This window comes from Nyctibius grandis, chromosome 16 (assembly GCF_013368605.1).
Source record: "Nyctibius grandis isolate bNycGra1 chromosome 16, bNycGra1.pri, whole genome shotgun sequence".
NCBI lineage: Eukaryota > Metazoa > Chordata > Aves > Nyctibiiformes > Nyctibiidae > Nyctibius > Nyctibius grandis.
Genome location: NC_090673.1, coordinates 1,805,941 through 1,826,091, shown reverse-complemented (window position 1 = coordinate 1,826,091; position 20,151 = coordinate 1,805,941). Strand labels below are relative to the sequence as shown.

The following is a 20,151-nucleotide window of genomic DNA, read 5'->3' as shown; positions in this document are numbered from 1 at the left end:
TTGGAGGTCGTCTCTGGCGCACGCCGCTTGTCCCGGTGCCGCCCGCCACGGCCTCCCGAGGAGGTGAGAGGCGACGCCGCCGCAGAGAGGCCGCGGGCCCGGCGAGGCCGCCTCAGCGCCACCACGGTACAAAGGCGGTGTCGGGAGCGCCTGGGTTGCTGCTTAACCACAGGCCGCCCCAGAGGAAAGCCCGGGAGCAGCGCCTCATTTTTCTGGTTGCTCACAAAGATCAAAACAGGTGTTTTAATGAAGGCTGAGGCGGTGTAGAGTTGATCTCTGAGGAGAAGCATTCATCTGACAAGTAGGCATGGCTGGTAGACCCTTCTGAAGGACAGAAAAAACGCATTACTAAATGACTGCCACTTGAACACCATATATTGTTTACAACATCTTGTTTACTCGCCACAGCACGCCAGAATAGTAAATACTAAGGTATGCACAGAATTATTTAACTGTGGTTAGAAGAAAGCATATGTATTTCTGAAACAATATCTTGTTTGCATTTTATTTATTGTGTTATGACAGGACAAGTGGTTACATTTATGAAAAGGGGAGAGGAAACGCCTCTGATGTGAACATGTGCACAAAATGAGGTTTTGTTCACAAAACTTACCAAGACACTAGGCACTGAACAGAACATGCTCCCGCTCATGTTTACATGCAGTACAACAGACCAAAAAACTTTGCAATCCTGCTCCCACAGAAGATGCACTTCAGAAGATAAGCCTCTGTTTCCCCCTTGACACACAGGGAAATACCCAGGCATGCACCCATAAAATCAGTCAAATAAAAACCAAGGAATGATCTTTTGAAGCATTACCAATGATAATCATACACCTGCCAAAAACGCGTATTAACTGAACAAATTTAAGCACAGTTGAACGAAATCTGTACCCTAAATGCACAATATATTATTTACTGAACTACAGTAATAGCAGCCCAATGTTAAAAGGATGGGGGGAGGGAAGTAAACCTTTTCCTTGTTTTATGACCTCTTCCAAGGATGAAGGAGTTTGTTTTAAGTAACTAAGTCTGTAGACACAAATGAAAAGATACAAACAAACATGTACATATACCCAAGTTAACATTGTAAATACAGTAAGGGCAAGTGCAGGTATTAGCATGCTTTTGAAAACCAGACTCTTAAATATTTGTGCAACTAAGAACCAAAATTAATGGTATTGTGTGAAAAACAAGCAAACGATATTAATCACAAGGTCAAAAAGGCTGTAAACGGTGACAGACCAACGAATGCAAACAGAAGACAGTGCCATAGAAGGCAATTTTTTTTGCCAAATGTCAGGCCATTGCACCATACATGACTCACAAACCTTTTAACTATAGTAATTATCATGACAATTACTATAGTTAAAAATCACCAAAAGAAGGCAATTAATCTACTTTTAATATAAAGTAATAGCTGAGATTGTGAAAGGTTGGGCCTTATGCATGAAGTACTGGCTAAACCAGGTGATTTAAAGTCACAATTACACTAGCTCCTTACTCAGGGGGCGTAATTTCTGTCATTATTCATAGGGACACCCCGGGACTGGCACACATTGATCCAGTACAATGCAGTCCTTCACAAGTCACCTGTCTATGTAAAGTCAGACATTTTGGGAAGTTTTGGAGGAATACAGCAGTACTGGCACTCAGCTTCAGAACACGCTACTTGCCTATTTTAGACTACAGGGGTTTTGAGGAAGACAAATGCTGCCCACCACAATAAGGCCTAGTATGAACTGAGACCCGCAAATATCGCTGCAATCCAACTAATTAAGTTGGATTTAACAACTTTTAAGTGTTAATAATATCAGATAAAGAACTTAAACCCTCATGAAACAAGCATTTAAAAACTCTTCAACTGAAATTTCCAAGAGATGGAGACAGGAATAACGCTGGCACAGGAGACCATGGCTATTACAGATAGTAACAGGAAACTGCCTGGTAGATATTGCACACACCTAACCCCTCGTGTAGCTGATAAATAAAACCCCAAACAACGGCTGGTGCGCTCACAGGGAAGGAACATAAGTGAAACCTGTTAACTGACATTAAAAACTATTGTCTTGGATTTTAAAAACATCCAGGTTATGGAGCACACGGGCCAGACTTCTGGACTCGGAGCAAGAACTTCGTAACAGCACTTCTGAAACTTGAAGGAAAGCGTAGCCTCGTGATACAGACAGGATAAAGAACTACTGCTTATTGCTAGTGGGAGAGAATCTAATGTAAGTACCATTGTCTCATGTTAACAACTGAATTGATTCTTTATTCATATCATATTAAGTGGAAGAAACATATACCAGTCAAAGACAGGTACAGGATAGAGATTCTGCATTACAGGGCTTTCGATGCTTGTGATGAAACTGAAATGACCTTTGGCAAAGTACAGACACCTATCCAAACACACATAGTTACTGTTTTACTGTATCACAGAATTAGAATATGAGAAGTCTTCTATGTCTAAGCTGTTCCTAGTAAGATATAAAGGATTGTTTTTCAAAATTAAGTAGAAATTGCTACTACGTAACAGCACACAGCTTAATTTTTCACATCAGTGTATGTATCTAAGGTTTGTAAAAAATGAAGGCAAAAGTTACAACCCAACAAACAGGACTAACTTAATCGGAATTAGTCAAATACAGGTGCAAAACACTGGTATGACAGAAAAAAAGCGATCAGAAGAAAGAAGTTTAGAAAAATTCACAACTCAATTCATAAAACTGAAAGCAAGTCCTTCTAATGAGACTATCCAGTTAATAATGAACCGCAAGGCAATACTGTTTCTCTTTTACCAATTCTCTATTTGCAAGAGGCAATTTGAAAGCTTCCTTGATCATTTTTTTTGTGTGTTCTTCTTTAAGTATCACAGACTTGAGTACGAAAACATGCCGTTCTTTCTGTTGAAAGATGTAGCAAAGTTTGGGCAAGTAAGGAGATGATTTCACCATAAATGATACATGATCTGGGTGTGAATGAATGACTTGCTGAATAAATACAAACATCCTCTTTCCTTAGCCGGTACACATCAGGAACATCATGGCTCAGGCTTCAGCTTATTGCAATATCAGTAATAGTTTGAAAATCGGCAGTGCCTGCCCTTGAAACAGGGGTGTAAAACATAATTGGGGGGAGAATTGGTTTACTCTCAACTAGTAAACACCTTTTTTGCACTTACAGCCACAGCAGCCTTAATGCAGCAGGCAAGTTTGCTGCTCGCAAGGCCTGTCTTTGATCACTGGTCACGTATTTGTGCTTCTCTCCCTTATGTGGGGATCTGTATCTAGAATTTCATCTAGAATTTCACTAGGCAGGAGCTTTTTGTGGAGCCTGGCTCCACGACCACCCATCTGTTAATCATAGTCTATTTTAACTTTTGTAATAGCGTTCAGGTTTGGTTTTTCGCTGCTGCTCCTTCCGTGAACAGATGTTAAATGCTTTTTAAGAGCAGACTTGTGTTTAAAGTCCATGTCGCAACAATGACACTTGTAGGGCCTGTCACCGCTGTGTATATTCAGGTGATCCTGGAGCGTACTTTTGGCAGTGAAGGTCTTCAAGCACACCATGCACTGGAAGGGGCGGATGCCCATGTGCCCCCGGATGTGTCTGTTGAGATTCTTTTTTTGTGTGAATGTTTTGCCACACTGCAAACACAAGAAGAGTTTGTGCATTTTTAGATGTCTGAGATAGTTCTCAAGGTGCAGAAATCCTCTTGGACACTTCGGACATTGGTGCCGCCATGAACTACCAGAATCATCCAGGCTCTGGAAGCTGTTCGTCAGACTAGAAGTTCCTTCTGGATTGTCACTGACAAAAGCCTGGAAGTGATTTCCTGACATATCTGTATTTCTGCTTTCAACTGTAGAATTTATCAAGGAGTGCTGGGTTTCCGGAAAATATAAGTTTGTTTTAGAGGATGTGCAAGGCTGAGGAAAATGATCATTTTCTGCATTCGCTACACTCATAGAATCCATCCTGAAGATACAGATTTCATCATCCTTATATCCAATTTCAACTGTTGATATTTCTGGGGTTTGTGTGTCCTTTCTTTCTGAGATCACGCTCTGCACCGCGGGCCGTGAGACGTCCCCCTTCTCCTGTTTCACGGGGTATTCCACATTCACAGGGCTGTCTTCAGAGATCTCAATTATTTCACAATCTTTATCTAAGACCTCATCCCCGTTTCTCAGTTCAGCGTCTGAGGAATGACACCTCTCTGCAGCCTGATTACCGTTCTCCATGGAAGCGTCGATTTCCAAGTATTTCGACAAAGCTTCGGTACACTTCTCCACGATGTGAACCATCTGGAGGTAACTGGCGGCGGTGAGGTATTTCAGCAGCTCCTTCTTTTTGACCTCCAGAGCGCCCGTGTAACAAGACAGCAGCAGCTTTCTGCCCACCTCGGCGCTCTGCAGGATGGTGATCCGCACCTGCTTCGACTGATTGAGCAGAAACTGATCCCTCATGAAGGTGGAGCAGGCGGCGAAGATCACCTTGTGCCCCTGGAACTCCGTGTCGTTGATGTAAATGGACACGTCGCAGAAGAGGTTCTGCTGCCGCAGGAGGTCCATCTTCTGCAGCACGGCGTTGCCCTGCTGCTCGAACTGGAAGTGCAGCACCTCCGAGTCCGCCGCCATGGCGCCGCTCCTGCGGGGCAACCACCGGCACCGCCGGAGAGAGTCACGCCGAGCCCGGGCCACCCCCGCCGGCAGGGCCCAGCCCCGGCCTCGCTCCCCGCCGCGGCGGCTGACGGGCCCCGCTGCGCCGCCCTCCCTCCCGCCCTCCGCCCCGCTCACCGGCCGCGGCCCGGCCGGTCCCTGCAGCCGGTGCCTGCTCCGCCGCCGGTGCCGCAGCGCCCCGGAAGCGCTTCCCCCGCCCGCCCCTTCCGGCAGCGGCGGCAGCGCGGCCGCCCGCGCACGGGGCGCCGTGACCGCGGCGGAAATGAGAGGCGGCGGGAGACAGAGTTAGCAGCACGTTTATTGGAACAGTTGGCACTGCTACAGCGGCTGCCGCCGGGACCGCCTCGCCACACGCCCGGTAGAGGTAGCAACGCATCGGCCCAAGCCGTCGCCCCCGTAAGGCATCTCGGAGAGCCGCGGCCGGGGGCTCCTCGCCCCGCCGCGGGGGCAGGCGCCACCAGCGAGAGCAGGCCGAGGGGAGGGCGCGCCTCCGGGCCGGGTAGCTGGCCTCTCCCCGGCCCCACGGGGGGGGAAGCTGCCCCCACAGCCGCTGTCCCGCCTGCTTTGGTAAAACGTAGGGTAAGACTTGCCCCGTCACTGAAGAGGTAGCTAATGCTCAGTCCGTCGATCATACAATCTCCAAGGAAAAACGTCCATTCTGCCTTCTCAACCCTTGCCTAGGTAGGAGGGCCGACTGTTTTCCTCCCTTTGTTTTTAAAAATCAAGATTTAACGTGACTCTAGAATTCTTTCAGCACTTTCAGTTTGTATCACATTTTGATTCTCCCTCCTTGCCTTTACTCCTCCCAATGACTCCAGAACCAGAATCATCCCCACACAATTAATTTTTAAGTTATTTCAACAAGAGTTCAGCGGCAGCTAAGTTTTGCCAAAAAACTAGGGGAGAAAAAGACTGACACTTCGATTTTATCAGTTACTAACTTGCAAAACATGTCTTTTGAAAGAAAAATAAATTAAGGAAAGACTCATCCCTGATCTATAGAGGAGGCTGTGCAGCTGCACCGTATGCTGCAGGAACACATGCTACACAAGCTACAACCACTCAGAAAAGTGGTGAGCCTAAACCTCTGGTAACCGTAGGAGTTCTGAGATTTTCTTCTTCTATAGGAAAAAAATAAATAAAATGCCAACATAAAAAAAGAATCCTAACATATTCAAGGAGTTATTAAAATATTTTTGTAATAGACTTCAGTTATTTTTAAGATATGCAGGAAGTTGTACAGCACATTAAGTTGTGAGACTATCCACTTACCAGCAAATCGTATTCTACACATTACCACACAGATGATGATAACTGCCATAGTCCTCATCTGAATATGCAGCATCAGTAGCAACAACCAATGGATCTAGTCTTTCACTAACTGGAACATTGCAATGAAGACAACATTTTACATACATGGACAATTAAGTTCACCTTATTCTATAATAGAGCTGCCTCTGTATATTCCATTTATAATAATTCTCACTCCATTTTAATCTGTAATTCAGAGAAGAAGCATTAGCCAGATTTTTCTTTTCTAATACCTCTTCTATACTCTTTACTTGTCTGTTCCATATAGGGGCAAATCTTAGATGAACTCTAGCACCAGTGCACTTTGCACCGTGCCGTCAGCGCATTGCCCTCTTAGATCTCCAGTGTTTCTGGAGTCATGCAGCCATCTCCTGCATAAATCTTTTGGTCTGCACCCTTTTGCCAGGCCAAAAGCACAGACATTAGTAAGAAGTCAATTTTCATCCAACAGATGTGTCCATTTTCATTGAAGAAGCAGTCTTCTCCATTTCTGCTTTTTCCTATTTATTTCTGCCACGGTCTCACCAAATGACCACAAGCAGCCTTTTAACTGAAAGGCCAGCAGTCTCAGCCTTCTCAGACGTTGACATCACCACAGCACAGGGTGCATTGAAAACCTATATATCTTGACCAAATCATTTTTTCATTTCTTAGGAAACCCCTTGTCTCCGTATCAGCTTCAGGTCACCCACGGCTACTTCAACAAGCTGTATTCCCCTTGCAGTAACGTTACAGCTTCATAATTCCACAAAAAAACCCTTCCCAAATAGACAAAGCTTTCAATACTGTCCGTTTTGCTGCCACTGTCTCTAGCATTTGTACAGTTTTATTCCTTTCTCTCGCAGCCACGTTGACCTGGCTTTGCAAGCTCTCATTCTCCATGTCTATCTTCATTTTGACATGAGCGCTATAACTTATTTCCATATCATGAATAATATATTATCAAAATGTTTCAACAATACAGAACATTCTGCCTGAAGACAGAATGCAAGTGTCAAATGCAACTGTCACGGTCAGTTTCAGCTCAAAACAATTCTGAAAGACGGTGGCTTTAAGAGGAAAAACAGTTTTTCTTCCCATGCAAACCTATTTTCTGCCCCAGGAACCTGAACAATAATTTTTAAAAGTTTCAAATAGTTAAATTTTAGGCCTATATACATTTGCTACAACTTGAAAGATGTAATGCCCTGACTCCATTTCCATTGCTTACTTCATAGCTCTCCACGTAATAGTTCATGTAACAGTCAAATACAGTAGTTTAAGAACTCAATTGCAAAAACCGATTCACAGAATCACCTTGCTTTTCTACTTGAAAGTATGTGGATTTCTGAAAATGTTCTGCAACAGTAACGCTTTTTATCGTCCATGAGTGTAATGTCTGCATAAGGAAATCCTGGCTTCTACACACACGCCTGAAAATCAAGACCAACTTTTGATAATTACATACAAAACATTTTTTGCTCTAACACACCTTTGGTCATACCGGTTTAGCATTTTTAACCATACAATAGCAGCCTTTCACTCCCACCCCCTCATTCAAACACACAAACAGTATTACTTTTAGGTAGGAAGCATAATCTCAGCCTCATGGCAAACCTTGTGGAAAAGAGCTGCATTGGAAGAAATACTTATTCCAAATACAAACAGCAGTTCTCTACCGAGGATCAGCCAGTTGATTATTAGTCTATGCTACACTTCAATGTAATAAGAGCGCTGTTCTACTGGGAATGGTGTTCCTCAGATAAATTAGTTTCTTTCAGCTTGATTGGGATGCAGATAGTTCCACGGCACTTCTGAGAAGCAATACGGTATAATCCCAGAATCCCAATTAACATGCCATTCCCGCTACATGTGATGTTTAAGGCGGTATACAAGAGGTATTGCTGAGTACAGTCAATAGCTGACACATTAACCTACGGAAATTGTGCTACCTACACCTCATCCTAGGCTCTGTAAAACACTAATGGTCATGAACTATGCAGGTCACTGTAAAAAAAAAAAAAGTATTCTTTCAATGTCCAACAAATCAAAAAACTTTAAGTTGTTAATGTTCTTATGGCAGGTATTTTTGTTTCTTTTTTCAAGTTAACTGACATGTGGCCCTTACTAGATATCGAGGAGAGATATACAAGAACTAAAGGGGGAAGGGGAAAAAAAAAAGCAGCAAAGCATGGAGTTGTTATACATTGCAGCTTTTAAAACAGATTCTTTTCACAGTGTCAAAAAGCAGTATTTCTCCACTCCAGCTTTGCTCTAAAACCACCAAATGTTGTGGCTTATGTGATGCAAAATTTGTGGAAGATGGATGATAATTTTTAGTTTTGAAGTGCTTAGCTTGTCTCAGTACGTACACTGCTAAGTGCCCTTTCAAAATCCTACGTGTGACAGCATAAGTAATAGCTCACACTTGCACTCCAGGCACTGGCCTCTCACATTCCAGAGCTGCAATTTGTTCTCATTGTGAACAGTTCTATGCAATGACCAGCTAACCCTGCCAAATCGTTTAGGGTTTTATCTTTTCTTAATGTCGAGGTTAAAAACCCTGAGAGCTTTTAAGATAGCATTGATTGGCAGCAGAAGTTTCTTGAAATAGTTTAGAAAGGGCAAAAAAGTGACACAAAAATACTTCATTTCAACTGTAAGGGTCTAGGGGTAAGATCAGAGAAAGGTAATTTTAAGAGGTAAGTTTAAATTTAACTATATGGAGTGCTTTCAGTTATCCAGTGCTTAAAAAAAAAAAATTGGGTTATCTCACAGACTTGTCCTCTTTGCTCTTTCCTCCATCTGCCCAGACACAGAGAGGCCTCTAACTGTACAGCAGATGGTTTACTTGCAGGCCACAGCAACAGTCTTTCAAAAGGTGTTAGTCTTGAGTCTCCTAATCAGAGAGAAATGAAACAATTAACCCCATAATCCACAGTAGAGACACAGACAGAAACCTGAAGGAAGATTGCTATTCACAGAAAATATCAAGTAAGACTAAGAATGATGGCTGAAGACCTGCCAGGTTTTGCAATTCAACCCGCCATCCATCCATCCATCTGTGGCCTTTCAGGGCATACCATTCGTTTAGGTAAGAGCCCAAACCAACTGTTCACTCCTCTCAGTCACGATCCCTACAAAGGGCTGTTTTTAATTGCTTAATTGACACAGGTACTATCATTTCTTAAACTGAGCACAGCCTGAGGCAGCTTCCCTGCATCCAGTACCTGGCTTGCATCAGCTTGCTGACAGACCTTACCGTCTGTAGCAGCACTACACGTGAATGAATCGAAGTCCACTGTTATGTCTTGAACGTTTCTTTCATTGGCATTGTCAAAGCTATTTTTACCGTGTAGCTGTTTAAGATGTTTCCTCAGAACGGGTTTATGCGCAAAAACCATGTCACAGTAGTTACACTTATGGGGCTTGTCCCCACTGTGCAGGTTGAGATGGTCCTGTAAGGAACATTTCTGAGAGAAGGTTTTCCCACAGATCTTACATTGGAACGGTTTGATGCCTGCGTGCACTCTCATGTGCCGGTGGAGATTGCCCTTCTGAGTGAATGTCTTGCCACAGAGTAGACACATAAATAGTTTATGCATCTTTAAGTGATTAGCATAGTTTTCCAGATGCCGAAATACTCTTGTGCACTTTGGACACTGATGGTGCCACTGGAGGCCTTTGTCTATACCTCGGTTGTTGGGCCCAAACATATCTTTAGAAGCCAGAATGATGTTATCACTGCCAGCATATGAAAGGGCATAGTTGTGGAGGTGGTTTTGCTCTATTTCACTTGTTCTGTTTTCGACAGTGGAGTTGATAAGAAAGTGTTGAGGCTCTGAGGAATGCAGTGCAGTTTGTTCAGAAGAAATAAACTGGTTCTGATCCTTCTTATTCCTAACTTCTGTTACCTCCCCGATGGACTCTACCTTGATGATCTGAATATCACTATCCTCCATGTCCATGCTGTCTTCTGAAGGTTGAATACAAGGTGAATCTTGTTGCAGAGAGTCGTTGTCTCCTTGATGCTCCTTCAGCTCAGAGGAGTCACTTTGCTGTTCACACTCCTTGCTCTCCAACGGCGGCTTCGGTTTTATAAACTTCCACAGGGCCTGCGTACATCGTTCAACGATGTGGCTCATCTGCAGAAAGCTCGCGGCAGTCAAGTAGTTTACCACTTCCACTTCGGGAAACTCCAGAATGCCACTGTAACAGGACAGAAGCAGCTGCCTCCCCACTTCCGAGCTCTGCAGGATAGAGATTTTTACATCTCTGGAGTCATTTAGTAAGAACTGATCTCTCAAAAAGGGAGAGCCAGCAGCAAAGACAATTTTATGCCCGTGAACTTCAACGTCATCTATATGGACCACGACATCACAAAATTTGTTTTCTTCCCTCAATTTGTTCATTTTCTGTAACATCGAATCCCCATAATTGTCAAACTTGAAGTGAAGAATATCCGATCTTTCTGACATTTTGGCACACCTAAGGAAAAGCAGCAAGAAAAAAAAAAGTGAGAACTTTGTTGCTTTCTAAAATGCAAGTTTGAAGGGTCTAAAGTAATAACATAAAGTGTGTGTTTAATCAGATGTTATATTTTATCCTCAATAAATACTAAAGTCCATTACAAGTTGAAAGTAAAAAAACCCAAGTTTACACCTCACCTTACAGTATCTTCTACCTTTTTTAATTTAATGCAGCTTGACTATAAGGTAGAGGTGATATGCCAGAACTTCTCCTGAAGCAGTATCCTAAAGAGTTGTTTTCCACACCACTTGTCTGGAATTTAAAGGGAAACCATGGAAGTATTTGTAGCAGCCTTAGCTCTTGCTAAGCTTTGCTTCCACATTACAACAGAAAAGCAGCGACTTGGCCTGGACACACGTTCAGTTTCCACTACTACTGATCTCCAAGGAAAAAGCCATCAAACGGACCCCCAACCCTTTCTCGGGAGGGCGGCTGACCGAGCCGCACTTCTGGCCGGGCGGGGCTCTCCGCAGAGCACCTCCCCGCGGGAAGCAGGTGCTTCCTCGCCGTTTACCGACCGCAGATGGCCACCGGCTCCTGAAGACGCTCTGCCCGATACCCGGGAGAGCCACGTTCCGGCACAGCTCAGCCGAGAGCCCGCGCAGTGCCCAAAGCAATGCCCAAACGCGAAGTTCTTTGCAAAAGCGGCGGAGGCCGCTGTCTGCGCCCGCACCGCCCCGGCCCTGCCGCCTCGCTCCCCGGCCCCGCGGAAGGCAGGACAGCGGCACGTACCTGTAGCGTCGGGCCGCGTCCCCGCGCTGGCAGCCGCGGCCGCTCCTACCGCAGCGCACGCCGCGGCCTCCGGCTACGGACCTAGAGAGGGGAGGAGAGCCGCCGTGAGCCGCCGCCCGGGCCTGGGGCCGCGCCGCCCCACCGCCGGGCCGGGCCCGGCCGCCAGCCGCGCCCCCCGGGCGGCCCCGCGACCCGCCGCGCCCCCGGCCGGGCCGGGTCGGCCGCCGAACCCGGCCGGCAGCAGCGGGGGGGGGAGCAGCAGGCGCGGCCCGCTCCGGGCCCCGCTCCGGGGCCGCCGCCCGCGCCCCGCCAGCCCGCCGGGACCTACAGCCGCCGCCGCAGCCCAGGACGGCGACTCGGAACCGCATTGTTCGGCCGCCGGAAGCGCTCGCGCGCCCTCCGCCCCGCACCCGGAAGCGCCTGGCGGGGCGCCCGCCCCCTCCGCGCGGTCACGTGGTGGGCGGCAGCGGCGGCCCAGGCCCGGCACCGGGAGGCGGCGGCGGCGGCCGGGGTAGGTGGGGCTCGCGCTGCCGCGGGGTCTCGTCCGCCCCGTCCCCCCGCCCTTGGGCCGCCCTGCTCCTGCCGCCGCCCGGCGGCCCCGGCCCGCTCCCGCGGTGCCTGCGCGGTTGCGTGCGGGCGCTGCCCCGCCGCCGCTCCCCTTCCCTGAGAGGCGTACGGGAGCTGGGGGCCCTCCTGCGCCCCGTTACCGGCGTGTCCCTCCCCTGCCCCCGCCTCCCTCCTGGTGCGGTGCCCTCCCGCCCCCTGTCCCCTCTGCCCGGCTGGGCCGGGGACCGCGGCCTGGGCGCGGAGCCGCCCGGCAGCAGGCGCGGGTGGCGGTGGGAGCGGGGCCGTGAGACCGCCCCGGCTTGCACGGGGCCGGGCCCTGCCGGGTCCCCGGGCTGAGTCCTGGGGCAGGCGGGGGGCGCCGGGCTGGGCCCGTCCTCGCCAGCTCCCCTGGATCCGGGTCGGGGGGACAGGGGGTCCCGCCTCGTTCCTTCAGCCCTTCCAGCCTTGAAACCCCCCGGTGTTCCCGGGACTGTTCTGAGCATGTACCGGAGCCGCGGGGTTTCACCCCCGTGGTGGGGCCGTCCTGTCCCGGGCTGCGCTGGGCTCCTTCGGAACCGACGCTGATTTACCGGGCAGGCGCCTGCTTTCCCCCTCCGTGGCCTGGCTGTGCTGGTTGTTGCCTGTTGCTTCCAGGTGGATCCTAAAATATGGCATTTTATTGCATCCAAAAATCTTTATTTAGCTTGTGTACTGTAATCTCGGTGGTTCTCTCGGGTGGGCTTTTTTTTCCCTTCCTGTTCGCAAGGATGTGTTTGTTTCACTTCAAACATCCCCAGCAGATCATTTTTAAAGGCTGATTTTGTCAGTTAGGGGTCAAAATTAAGTATAAACAGACTCTGCTAAGATAGTTTAAAAACACCCATCAGCAAAAATTAAGTGAAAAATCGAACTGGTAGAAGTAGACTCTGGTTTTCATCTGTATGGTTTTGCCTGTTCAAGGCATTTTGGAGGAAAGGAGAAGGGGAGAAAAAATACTCAGGAGAGGTTTGGAGAGAGGGAAAAGATCATGTGTGTTTCTTAAATATGAGTTGGAGATCAAGTACTGCTTACCTGTATTGTTATACAGATAGAGATTGATCTGTATGCCCAATTTTATTCTACTTATAGATTTTGTTAAAGCACAACTTGATGGGATTTTTGAGGTGTTTGGCTACTTTATTGGAAAATGTGTAACTGCCTGGACTTCCCCATTGCTGATTAAATTACAGAAACGCTGTATTCTTTTTAAAGGCTTCTACTTAACGTTAAAAGGTCAAGGACCTGAGCAAACTTAGCTTTGTGTACACAGTAAACAAATTAACAAATGGAGCTTGGCATAGGGGTTTCCTTTCGTTTTCCAAACCCGAGTGCAGACAGCTTCTAGTAGCTTGCATCGAACGTAACTCTCCCTTTTTCAGTTCTTTCACAGCATGTTTTTGAAGTGCTCTGGTTGTCTGCTACGCGTAACTCTGCTTCTGTTTGAATCCTAATGAGAGGGGAACTCCAGAAGTACACAGAGCATCTTGCGTAGCCTCCGGCTGCGCTGCCTTTATCCCGGCCTCCAGCCTGTGCTGTGTCCTGCGTGTCCCAGCTCCCTGGTGCAGACACTGCGTAGCTGTGCCTGATGCTGATGGAGCGTCAGCGGCGGAGCGGGGATGAACCGGCCGTTCAGAGTTAATTCATGCCAGCGACATTCTTGTGACGGGCTAGCTAAGGCAGTGTCAGCATTTCTTTTATAAACCACGGTTTCCCAGGACCTGCCACATGTTTCTGGGGTCGAAAATTTGCTTATTACAAGAGCTTAAAACTAGAGTTTTGTCCTCTGAGCAGATAGTTCAAATTAAGATTAAAAGCAAAATTATGTTGGCAGTAATTATGAATCTGTTAAGGATTGTTAACACAGATTGCATTAGCTTAACTCCTGCGTTTTGTCCTGGTTTTGCATACAATGGCCAACGGTTCACTCAGCTTCCCAGGATCTGCCACCCGCTCTTGAGTAGGGGGCGTGTGTGTGTGTGTGAAATTTGAGGCAGCATTATCTCCAAAGAAATATCATTTTTTCTGGCTCTTGAGGTTAGTGGGAACATCTGTGGCTGTCAGTGTGTTTTAAAATGAACAGAAAAGTTAGTATTGTAATTCCAATTTTTTATTAATTACTCTTTTTAGTCATCTGAAATCTTTATTTTCACATGCAGTATTCCACTGGCTTTCTTGCTTCATTTTGAGTGCAAAATCCTTCTCGTTGCTTTTGAGAACGTGTTTTGCACACGGAAGGTGGGTAAAGATCAAACATACGATTATGCAGACTACTCATGTGAGAAGAAGAAGGTTGCTAGTGATTGATCTTTCTTGTATGTTTTTTTTTTCCCAAAGCTGCAATAAAATGCAGGCGGTGTGTATGTGCTCAGAAAAAGTCAAACCACAGCTCCTCTCTGTGCCCGAGTCTGACAGCGTGACATAACTTTTGCTCTTATTTTTCTTACCCTGCTCAGGCTGAAGCACCTGGCACGACCGCCTGTGCTGACGGCATCGTGCTGTAGCATTTTCCAGGCTTTTTCAGGACTCGCTGTGTATTTATAAAACAATAAATGTAAGCTGCTTGAATTGTGAAGGTAAAAAAATCACAGCCGTCAAAGACTGTAAAGAGCTAAGAATCCTAAAGAATGCCAGCTTATTTGTTGTACACAGCTTTGTGAAGTACATTGTAAAGCTTCTGAACTCTGCTACAAATTCCACTTTTCACCCACACTAAGATGCTAATGATGAAAACTAGGAGAGCAGAACTTCATCTCAGTGGATCAGTTTGCATTGAGTAAGTCACCTCAGTGTCTTGGCTGTGTGCTACCGCCTTGTTTTCCATGTTTTTTAACATTATACGTAGTGGTTTTATATTTTAAGGGACAGAGGATATAGGCTTATTTTGCATGCCAAGCTTTCTGCCTTTGCTGTTCAAGGTAGCTTCTTGAATTATAATATTCAGTAATTTAGTTAATATTACTATATTGTTCTTCTATATCTGGTGCATTCTTTGTCAGATATGCTTTGTGGAATTGCTGTAGGAACTGCAGCTGAAGTATCAAACCTGAGAAAAATATGAATGGGGAAAAAAATCTCTTTTCCTCTCTAGTTTGCATAGCTGTCCTCATGCTTATCCTCTTTTTCTGCCCTGAAAATCCAAACCTTAAGTATATTTTCTGTTGTATTCCCCTCTAAATTCAGTGCTAAGGGTGCTGCATCTACTGTTGACTTAAAGGTTAACTGCTGTTTTAAACAGTCCAAGCAGTTCACAGCTGAAACATTGTTTTTTCTACTCACCCTCTGGCTTTTTTTTTTGTGGTTGTGGATGTTCTAAACACTGGAACGTGGGCACCCCTTGGAAATGGAGTGAGACCAGTTGTAGTTACAAGTGCCTTGCTTCACCTGTTGCACATGTCTCTCAAGCCTCCGTCTCTTACAGTAATGTAAGGTGGAAGGGTTTCTGGTTTTCTTTTTTTATATACTGTTTGCTTTAAGCTCTTTTAAATTCATTTTGGCAGTACTTACAAGGAAAACTTTGATCACAAGTTGCAGATCAAGTGCCAAATACTTGGGAGTGGGTAGGAAAATAAAGGATAAATATTTTATAAACCTGTGTGACTAATCTTGAACTTTGGTAGGTTTGTTTTCCAGTTTGAGATTTTAGCGTGGTGAATGGTGTCTTTGCCGTACCTTTGCATGTTATCTTGAATAGAGAGAGTGAGGTAGGTTGCTACTGTTGTTGGGTTGCTTTAAAGATAAACAAGAACATTTTTTAAAAGACAGTTTGAGTCTTGGACTCGCATGGTAGCATTATATACCAACAGCAAGCGTGGAGTGCAGGTGAACTGAAAGCAGTGACCCAAGAGCCAGTGTGTTCCCTTTCTCATTTTGCAGCTTTTCCCAATGGTCTTTTGTGTGAGGAGGGGCCAGGATTCTCATGTAATTACACAGGTGAGCAAAGAAAGAAGTTGTTAAAACTTTGCCTCTTAGTATGCGTTTTACCTAGACAGTCCGTCTCCTGTCGAGGTGTAAAGACACCTTCAGGCAAATACTACATCATTGTGGTGTAGTTTTGTCAGGAGCTAAACTACGCTGAATTCAGAAGCGCATGTTTTATTTATGTTGAAACAAACCAAAGACTCTTCCCTTGTAAGGGATGAGACATTGGCTTCTTCTGAGAAACATTAAAACTGGAGATCTGCGCTTGGCCGGGGTCTTTTCTCCTACCTCTCTAAACTGTGAGGACAGAAAGCTGCAGTTCTCAGCCAAGTTGCAGGTATAACTAAAGAGCTCTGTCACCGCTGTTTGTTCTTGCTTTTTGATTCCAGAGGAGCCATAAGCCTGCCACACTTAATTGCTCTGCTGCTCTTTGATGTATGCCCTTGTAGGCTGGCCCATGTTTTAATGAGCTCGTAGGCTTTCTGGTGTTGATTCTGCCATTGTGAGTTTTCTGATTCAGGTAAAATGATCCATGTGGTGATGTGCAAGGAACAGAGGAAATAAAATGCGTGCAAAGCAAAGTATGGGAATATGGAAATTTTGGTTAGCAATATTTTAGCATTTTTATTTTTTTAAGACTGTGCTTTTTCACCTCGACTATTCGAGCATTAATCTGATGAACCTCCGTGGCCGATTCCAGTGCAGTTGGGTAATTGAGCCTTGCTTGCTGGTACGTCACTAATAAACAAAAGCTTACAGTAGTCTGCTACGTTGTCCCCTTTCCTGTGCTCTCTTGTGTAATTGCAGTAAGACTTTTGCTCAATCTAAGGTTGGCAAAGTTGGGCTAATCGGGGCCTTCTGTTGTTGCAATTCTGTATTGTGAAACCACTGTAGGGGTTAGGCTAAGCCAGCTGTGCTCCAGGACCAAGTGTGGTATCTGTTTACACCATGCTGCTAAAAAAGGAGTATGCAAAAGCGCAGCATAATTTTTCTTTAGTTGAAGTTAATCTTGGTGAAAGGTGTCAGATTGAAAGACTTTGGAAATAGGTGAAATTTACACTTCAAGACAGACGCGCTATACCAAAATAAATTGCTAAATTGATCCTTGCCTAAGTGATCTTTACAGCTGCTTGTGATCAAAGCCCGCTCTTCTACTCATACTTAGTGTGGCAGACAAGTTTGCACTGTTTGAATGAAAGTAGTAAAACCAAAGGGATATTAAGTGTTTGAAGCTTATTTTGAGTCTGTGTTTCAAGATGTTTGATTTCGTAATTTTCGGATGATCTGAGTATTATGTAGATGGTACAATAAGGAATGTCTATAGAAATGTTTTAATGTGAATTCTTTAAACAAAAGCATCTTTAAAAATGTGAATGCTGCCCTGCCTTTAAGGTACATGTGAATACTACCAGGTAGACACATACAGTGGGTAAAACTTTACCAAATATCGAAATTTCTCAGCCAGTAATTCTCATTGAAAGTCAGTGGATCTTAAAATGTTTTTTTGAAAAGGATATCTAAATATCTTACATGCTTTTGAAAATGAAACCCAATAATCATAGGTATATTGTTATTCAGGAGCAACCCACATCCATTCTTCCTCTTCCACGCTGCTTCAGTTGTCCAGTGAAACATGTTTCAGGACCATGAAGCGACTCGGTTGGGAAAGTAATCAGGTTAAAAATAACCCAGAGGAAAAAAAAATTGTTGTCCTCTTGGCAAATTTTCAAGTCATATTGGTGGCCGTGGAGAGAAGGGTATTGATAGAAATAAAAGCAGGCTTTGCTATTTTTGGTGCATTGTTCTTGGTTCAGCGAGGAATGCGATGAGCCGTGCTGGTGGATAGGCCAGGCTTCTCCATGGTTTGGCTGCTCTGTTGGAAGCCAGGTTGGGACAGTGCTCCACCGAATGGAAGGCGTAACTTGGGGCTGAAAAAGCACTTGGGTTTGGTTGTGCTTGGGAATACGTAAAGCCCCAAGCCGTTGTGATAAGGGTATATTTGGGTTTCTGGGAAATTTAATCACCCATTTTTATCACGGCAGTCTGTTTTGAGCCACGGATTCTGAGAATCTGTGCTGTAGAGGTCAACGTGTGCAGCTGAACTTCACCTTTTGTTCCTTTCTTCAAATGCCTCTCAGTGCCAGTTCCAGCTTTTTAAAATCCTCTGTTGGCTCTAATTCTCAGTACTCATCCAGCCTGCGCTGTTCTTCCTGCTTCTTGGAAGTCTTGTCTTTTGTGGTTCCTTATAGTACAGAAGATTCAGGATAGATTCATAAAATGCTGTATGTCCCAAGGTTTTAGAGCATCTTTACATATCAAGAGTAAGATCTAACTCTTGTTTTGGGGGAAAGAGAATGTGACTGCAGCATACAGCGAGCTCTGATAGCTACAAAAGTAATTTTTGCATGAATGTAGGTGAGGGCAGACATTATCTGAGGAAAGTAAATGGATTTTATAGTTCTAGCCTGAATACAAGTCCTTTGTCAGCAGGTGTAGTGTGTGTTCCAAGGGACTGTTTTGTGCTCCATGTAGAAAATGGTGTCTGACATAATCATGAAATACTGCAAAAAGATTTATTAACTTCCCTTTTGTGAGGTGTGGAAACCAGTGCTCTAATAGTAGCGTGCTTCTTAGCAAAATCAAAGCAGGACCATGAGTGTACGCGGACAGAGGAGTTGTAACTTGGTTGTACTGTCAGATGTGTTACTTTTTATAACTAGTCATCAGGTTTCTGAAAAGAAACGTTTGAGCGTTTTAGCATGAAGTTTTATGTAAGTATTTTTATGATTTTTGTTTTTCAGGAGTTTATAAAATATTTAATCTCATTCATGAATCGAACTTCCTTTTTAAGTCATGGATGACAAGGCTTCTGTTGGAAAAATCAGTGTCTCTTCAGACTCGGTATCCACTCTTAACAGTGAAGATTTTGTCTTGGTTTCCAGGCAAGGGGATGAAACACCATCTACAAATAATGGTAGTGATGATGAAAAAACAGGACTGAAGGTAAGAATCAATAACCTGAGTTTGTTCCCTATTCTTCTAAATCAAACTAACCATAGAGAGCTTAAAGAGGGACTTCTTTATTGTGGAAAACTTGACGGAAGGGAGAACTTACTCAAGAATCGATTTTGCAAGTAATTTCTGCATTACTTTTGCTGATGTCAGAGGTGATAATTAGGTTTTGAGTAAGAGCTGTCTCCATCACTACCTGTGGGTTTTTTCCCCACTTTGCAGAATCTTTCATGAGGTGCTTAGGATGAAAGAGACTGACTATCAAGAACTTGGAACTGTGATTTTATCACAGCTTTCAGATAGAAAGCAATATTAACAGACACTAGATTTGACCATATCTGTTAATTCAAACATATATTAAAGTTTTCCCCAATGTGAAATGTTCTCTTTAAGAAATGTAGAAGTGTATTTATAACTAACAACTTGGCATGAATCTGAGGACACAAGCCTGTATGGTAGGCTTGTGTGAACTGGAAGGGCATTGACATCTTCTCACTTTTAAAAGTGTGGTTCTGAAAAGAGACCCTTGTCGCTCTTTTTTTTTTTCCTTTTTTTCTTTTTGGCCTCTTAAAGGAAATCTTTCATCCCAATTTGTATTTCAGCAGTCTTTAAGCAAAGTGACACAAGTAAGGTGGTCACGCCGAATTCCGTCATTTCAACGTGTTGAAAACCAGATCTTTCCTAGAGTGAGTCAAGTTAGTGTGTTCTTTGTGGGAGATGGAAAGAGATATTCTACAACCACAAGAGGCTGAAGTCTACAGTCACATCTATGTCTTCAAAATAATGTCTTTAGAGATTATAAGAAATCACATGTTTGGCCTGTTGGACTGGGTGTTCCTCTTTCCCTTAGCAGCAGTTGTAACAGAGACTTTATTGAACCTTTCTTGATGCTTTTGCTCACCTTGGTTTTACCTCCCAACTGCTTTGGTTGTTTTTCTTGTATTCCTTTGAGTCCTGGACAGGACACGCCATTATAGTGGCTATTTTCTTTTACATAGGACTTAAAGCTAATTCTGTTAGTTGAGAGTCTCGAGATCTTACTTTCGCTTAATCTGGCAAAAACGTTCACTTATATTTATTGCTATTGCAGAAGATTACCAGTTCACATCATAGGATAGTCTAAAAAATTTGAAGTTTTCTTGAACAATCAGCCTAGTGATCTACGAAACCTGCTGAAAGACTGTAACCTCACGCTTGTCTTTCTAGATACTGCAAATACCAGCAGCTATAAATACTTAAGAATACAGAATAGTCTCCATAGTCGTGCCTTACCTTGAGACTGCTTATGTGGCAGTGTATGTAATTAGCTCCCAAAGTTGTGTCTCATTTGAGACCCCAGGAGACAGACACGGTCAACCAGATTTTCCATTCCATCCTGTTATTCCCAAAGAAAATTTGGAAA

The 20,151-nt window shown here is 44.7% G+C and overlaps 4 protein-coding genes across 9 annotated transcripts in view; 1 reads left to right on the top strand and 3 right to left on the bottom strand.

The window, feature by feature from the left end:
* Positions 1 to 9: 9 nt before the first annotated feature.
* ZBTB6 (zinc finger and BTB domain containing 6) lies at positions 10 to 4,873 on the bottom strand. 2 transcript variants are annotated; one of them, XR_011049356.1, is made up of 2 exons: positions 4,800 to 4,873; positions 10 to 324 (listed from the first exon to the last, which is right to left on the bottom strand). XR_011049356.1 is itself a non-coding variant. In XM_068413840.1 (2 exons), the coding sequence occupies exon 2, from the start codon at positions 4,638 to 4,640 to the stop codon at positions 3,357 to 3,359; it is 1,284 nt and encodes a 427-aa protein (XP_068269941.1). In that variant the 5' UTR covers positions 4,641 to 4,650; positions 4,800 to 4,833; the 3' UTR covers positions 2,252 to 3,356. The 2 variants fall into 2 exon arrangements, 1 of the variants encoding a protein (XP_068269941.1); XM_068413840.1 differs by lacking the exon at positions 10 to 324 and adding an exon at positions 2,252 to 4,650 and having other exon boundaries at positions 4,800 to 4,833.
* A 4,223-nt stretch (positions 4,874 to 9,096) lies between these two features.
* Positions 9,097 to 11,618, bottom strand: ZBTB26 (zinc finger and BTB domain containing 26). 2 transcript variants are annotated; one of them, XM_068414124.1, is made up of 3 exons: positions 11,563 to 11,618; positions 11,235 to 11,315; positions 9,097 to 10,460 (listed from the first exon to the last, which is right to left on the bottom strand). In XM_068414124.1, the coding sequence occupies exon 3, from the start codon at positions 10,448 to 10,450 to the stop codon at positions 9,134 to 9,136; it is 1,317 nt and encodes a 438-aa protein (XP_068270225.1). In that variant the 5' UTR covers positions 10,451 to 10,460; positions 11,235 to 11,315; positions 11,563 to 11,618; the 3' UTR covers positions 9,097 to 9,133. The 2 variants fall into 2 exon arrangements, with proteins under 2 accessions (XP_068270225.1, XP_068270224.1); XM_068414123.1 differs by having other exon boundaries at positions 11,235 to 11,602.
* A 49-nt stretch (positions 11,619 to 11,667) lies between these two features.
* Positions 11,668 to 20,151, top strand: part of RABGAP1 (RAB GTPase activating protein 1) — a 68,658-nt gene continuing 60,174 nt past the window's right edge. For 2 of the 4 annotated variants that reach the window (XM_068413830.1, XM_068413833.1), the window contains exons 1-2: positions 11,668 to 11,745; positions 18,539 to 18,740. In XM_068413830.1, coding sequence (XP_068269931.1) covers positions 18,591 to 18,740 — 150 coding nt within the window. In that variant the 5' untranslated portion in view covers positions 11,668 to 11,745; positions 18,539 to 18,590. Of the gene's footprint in view, positions 11,746 to 15,679; positions 15,750 to 18,538; positions 18,741 to 20,151 lie in introns of those variants that run through there. The other 2 variants (XM_068413832.1, XM_068413831.1) reach the window with 2 other exon arrangements.
* On the bottom strand, positions 11,684 to 14,310 carry LOC137670992 (basic salivary proline-rich protein 2-like). Its single transcript, XM_068414210.1, has 2 exons — positions 14,283 to 14,310; positions 11,684 to 12,441 (listed from the first exon to the last, which is right to left on the bottom strand). Exons 1-2 carry the CDS (start codon positions 14,308 to 14,310, stop codon positions 11,684 to 11,686), a joined length of 786 nt encoding a protein of 261 aa, XP_068270311.1.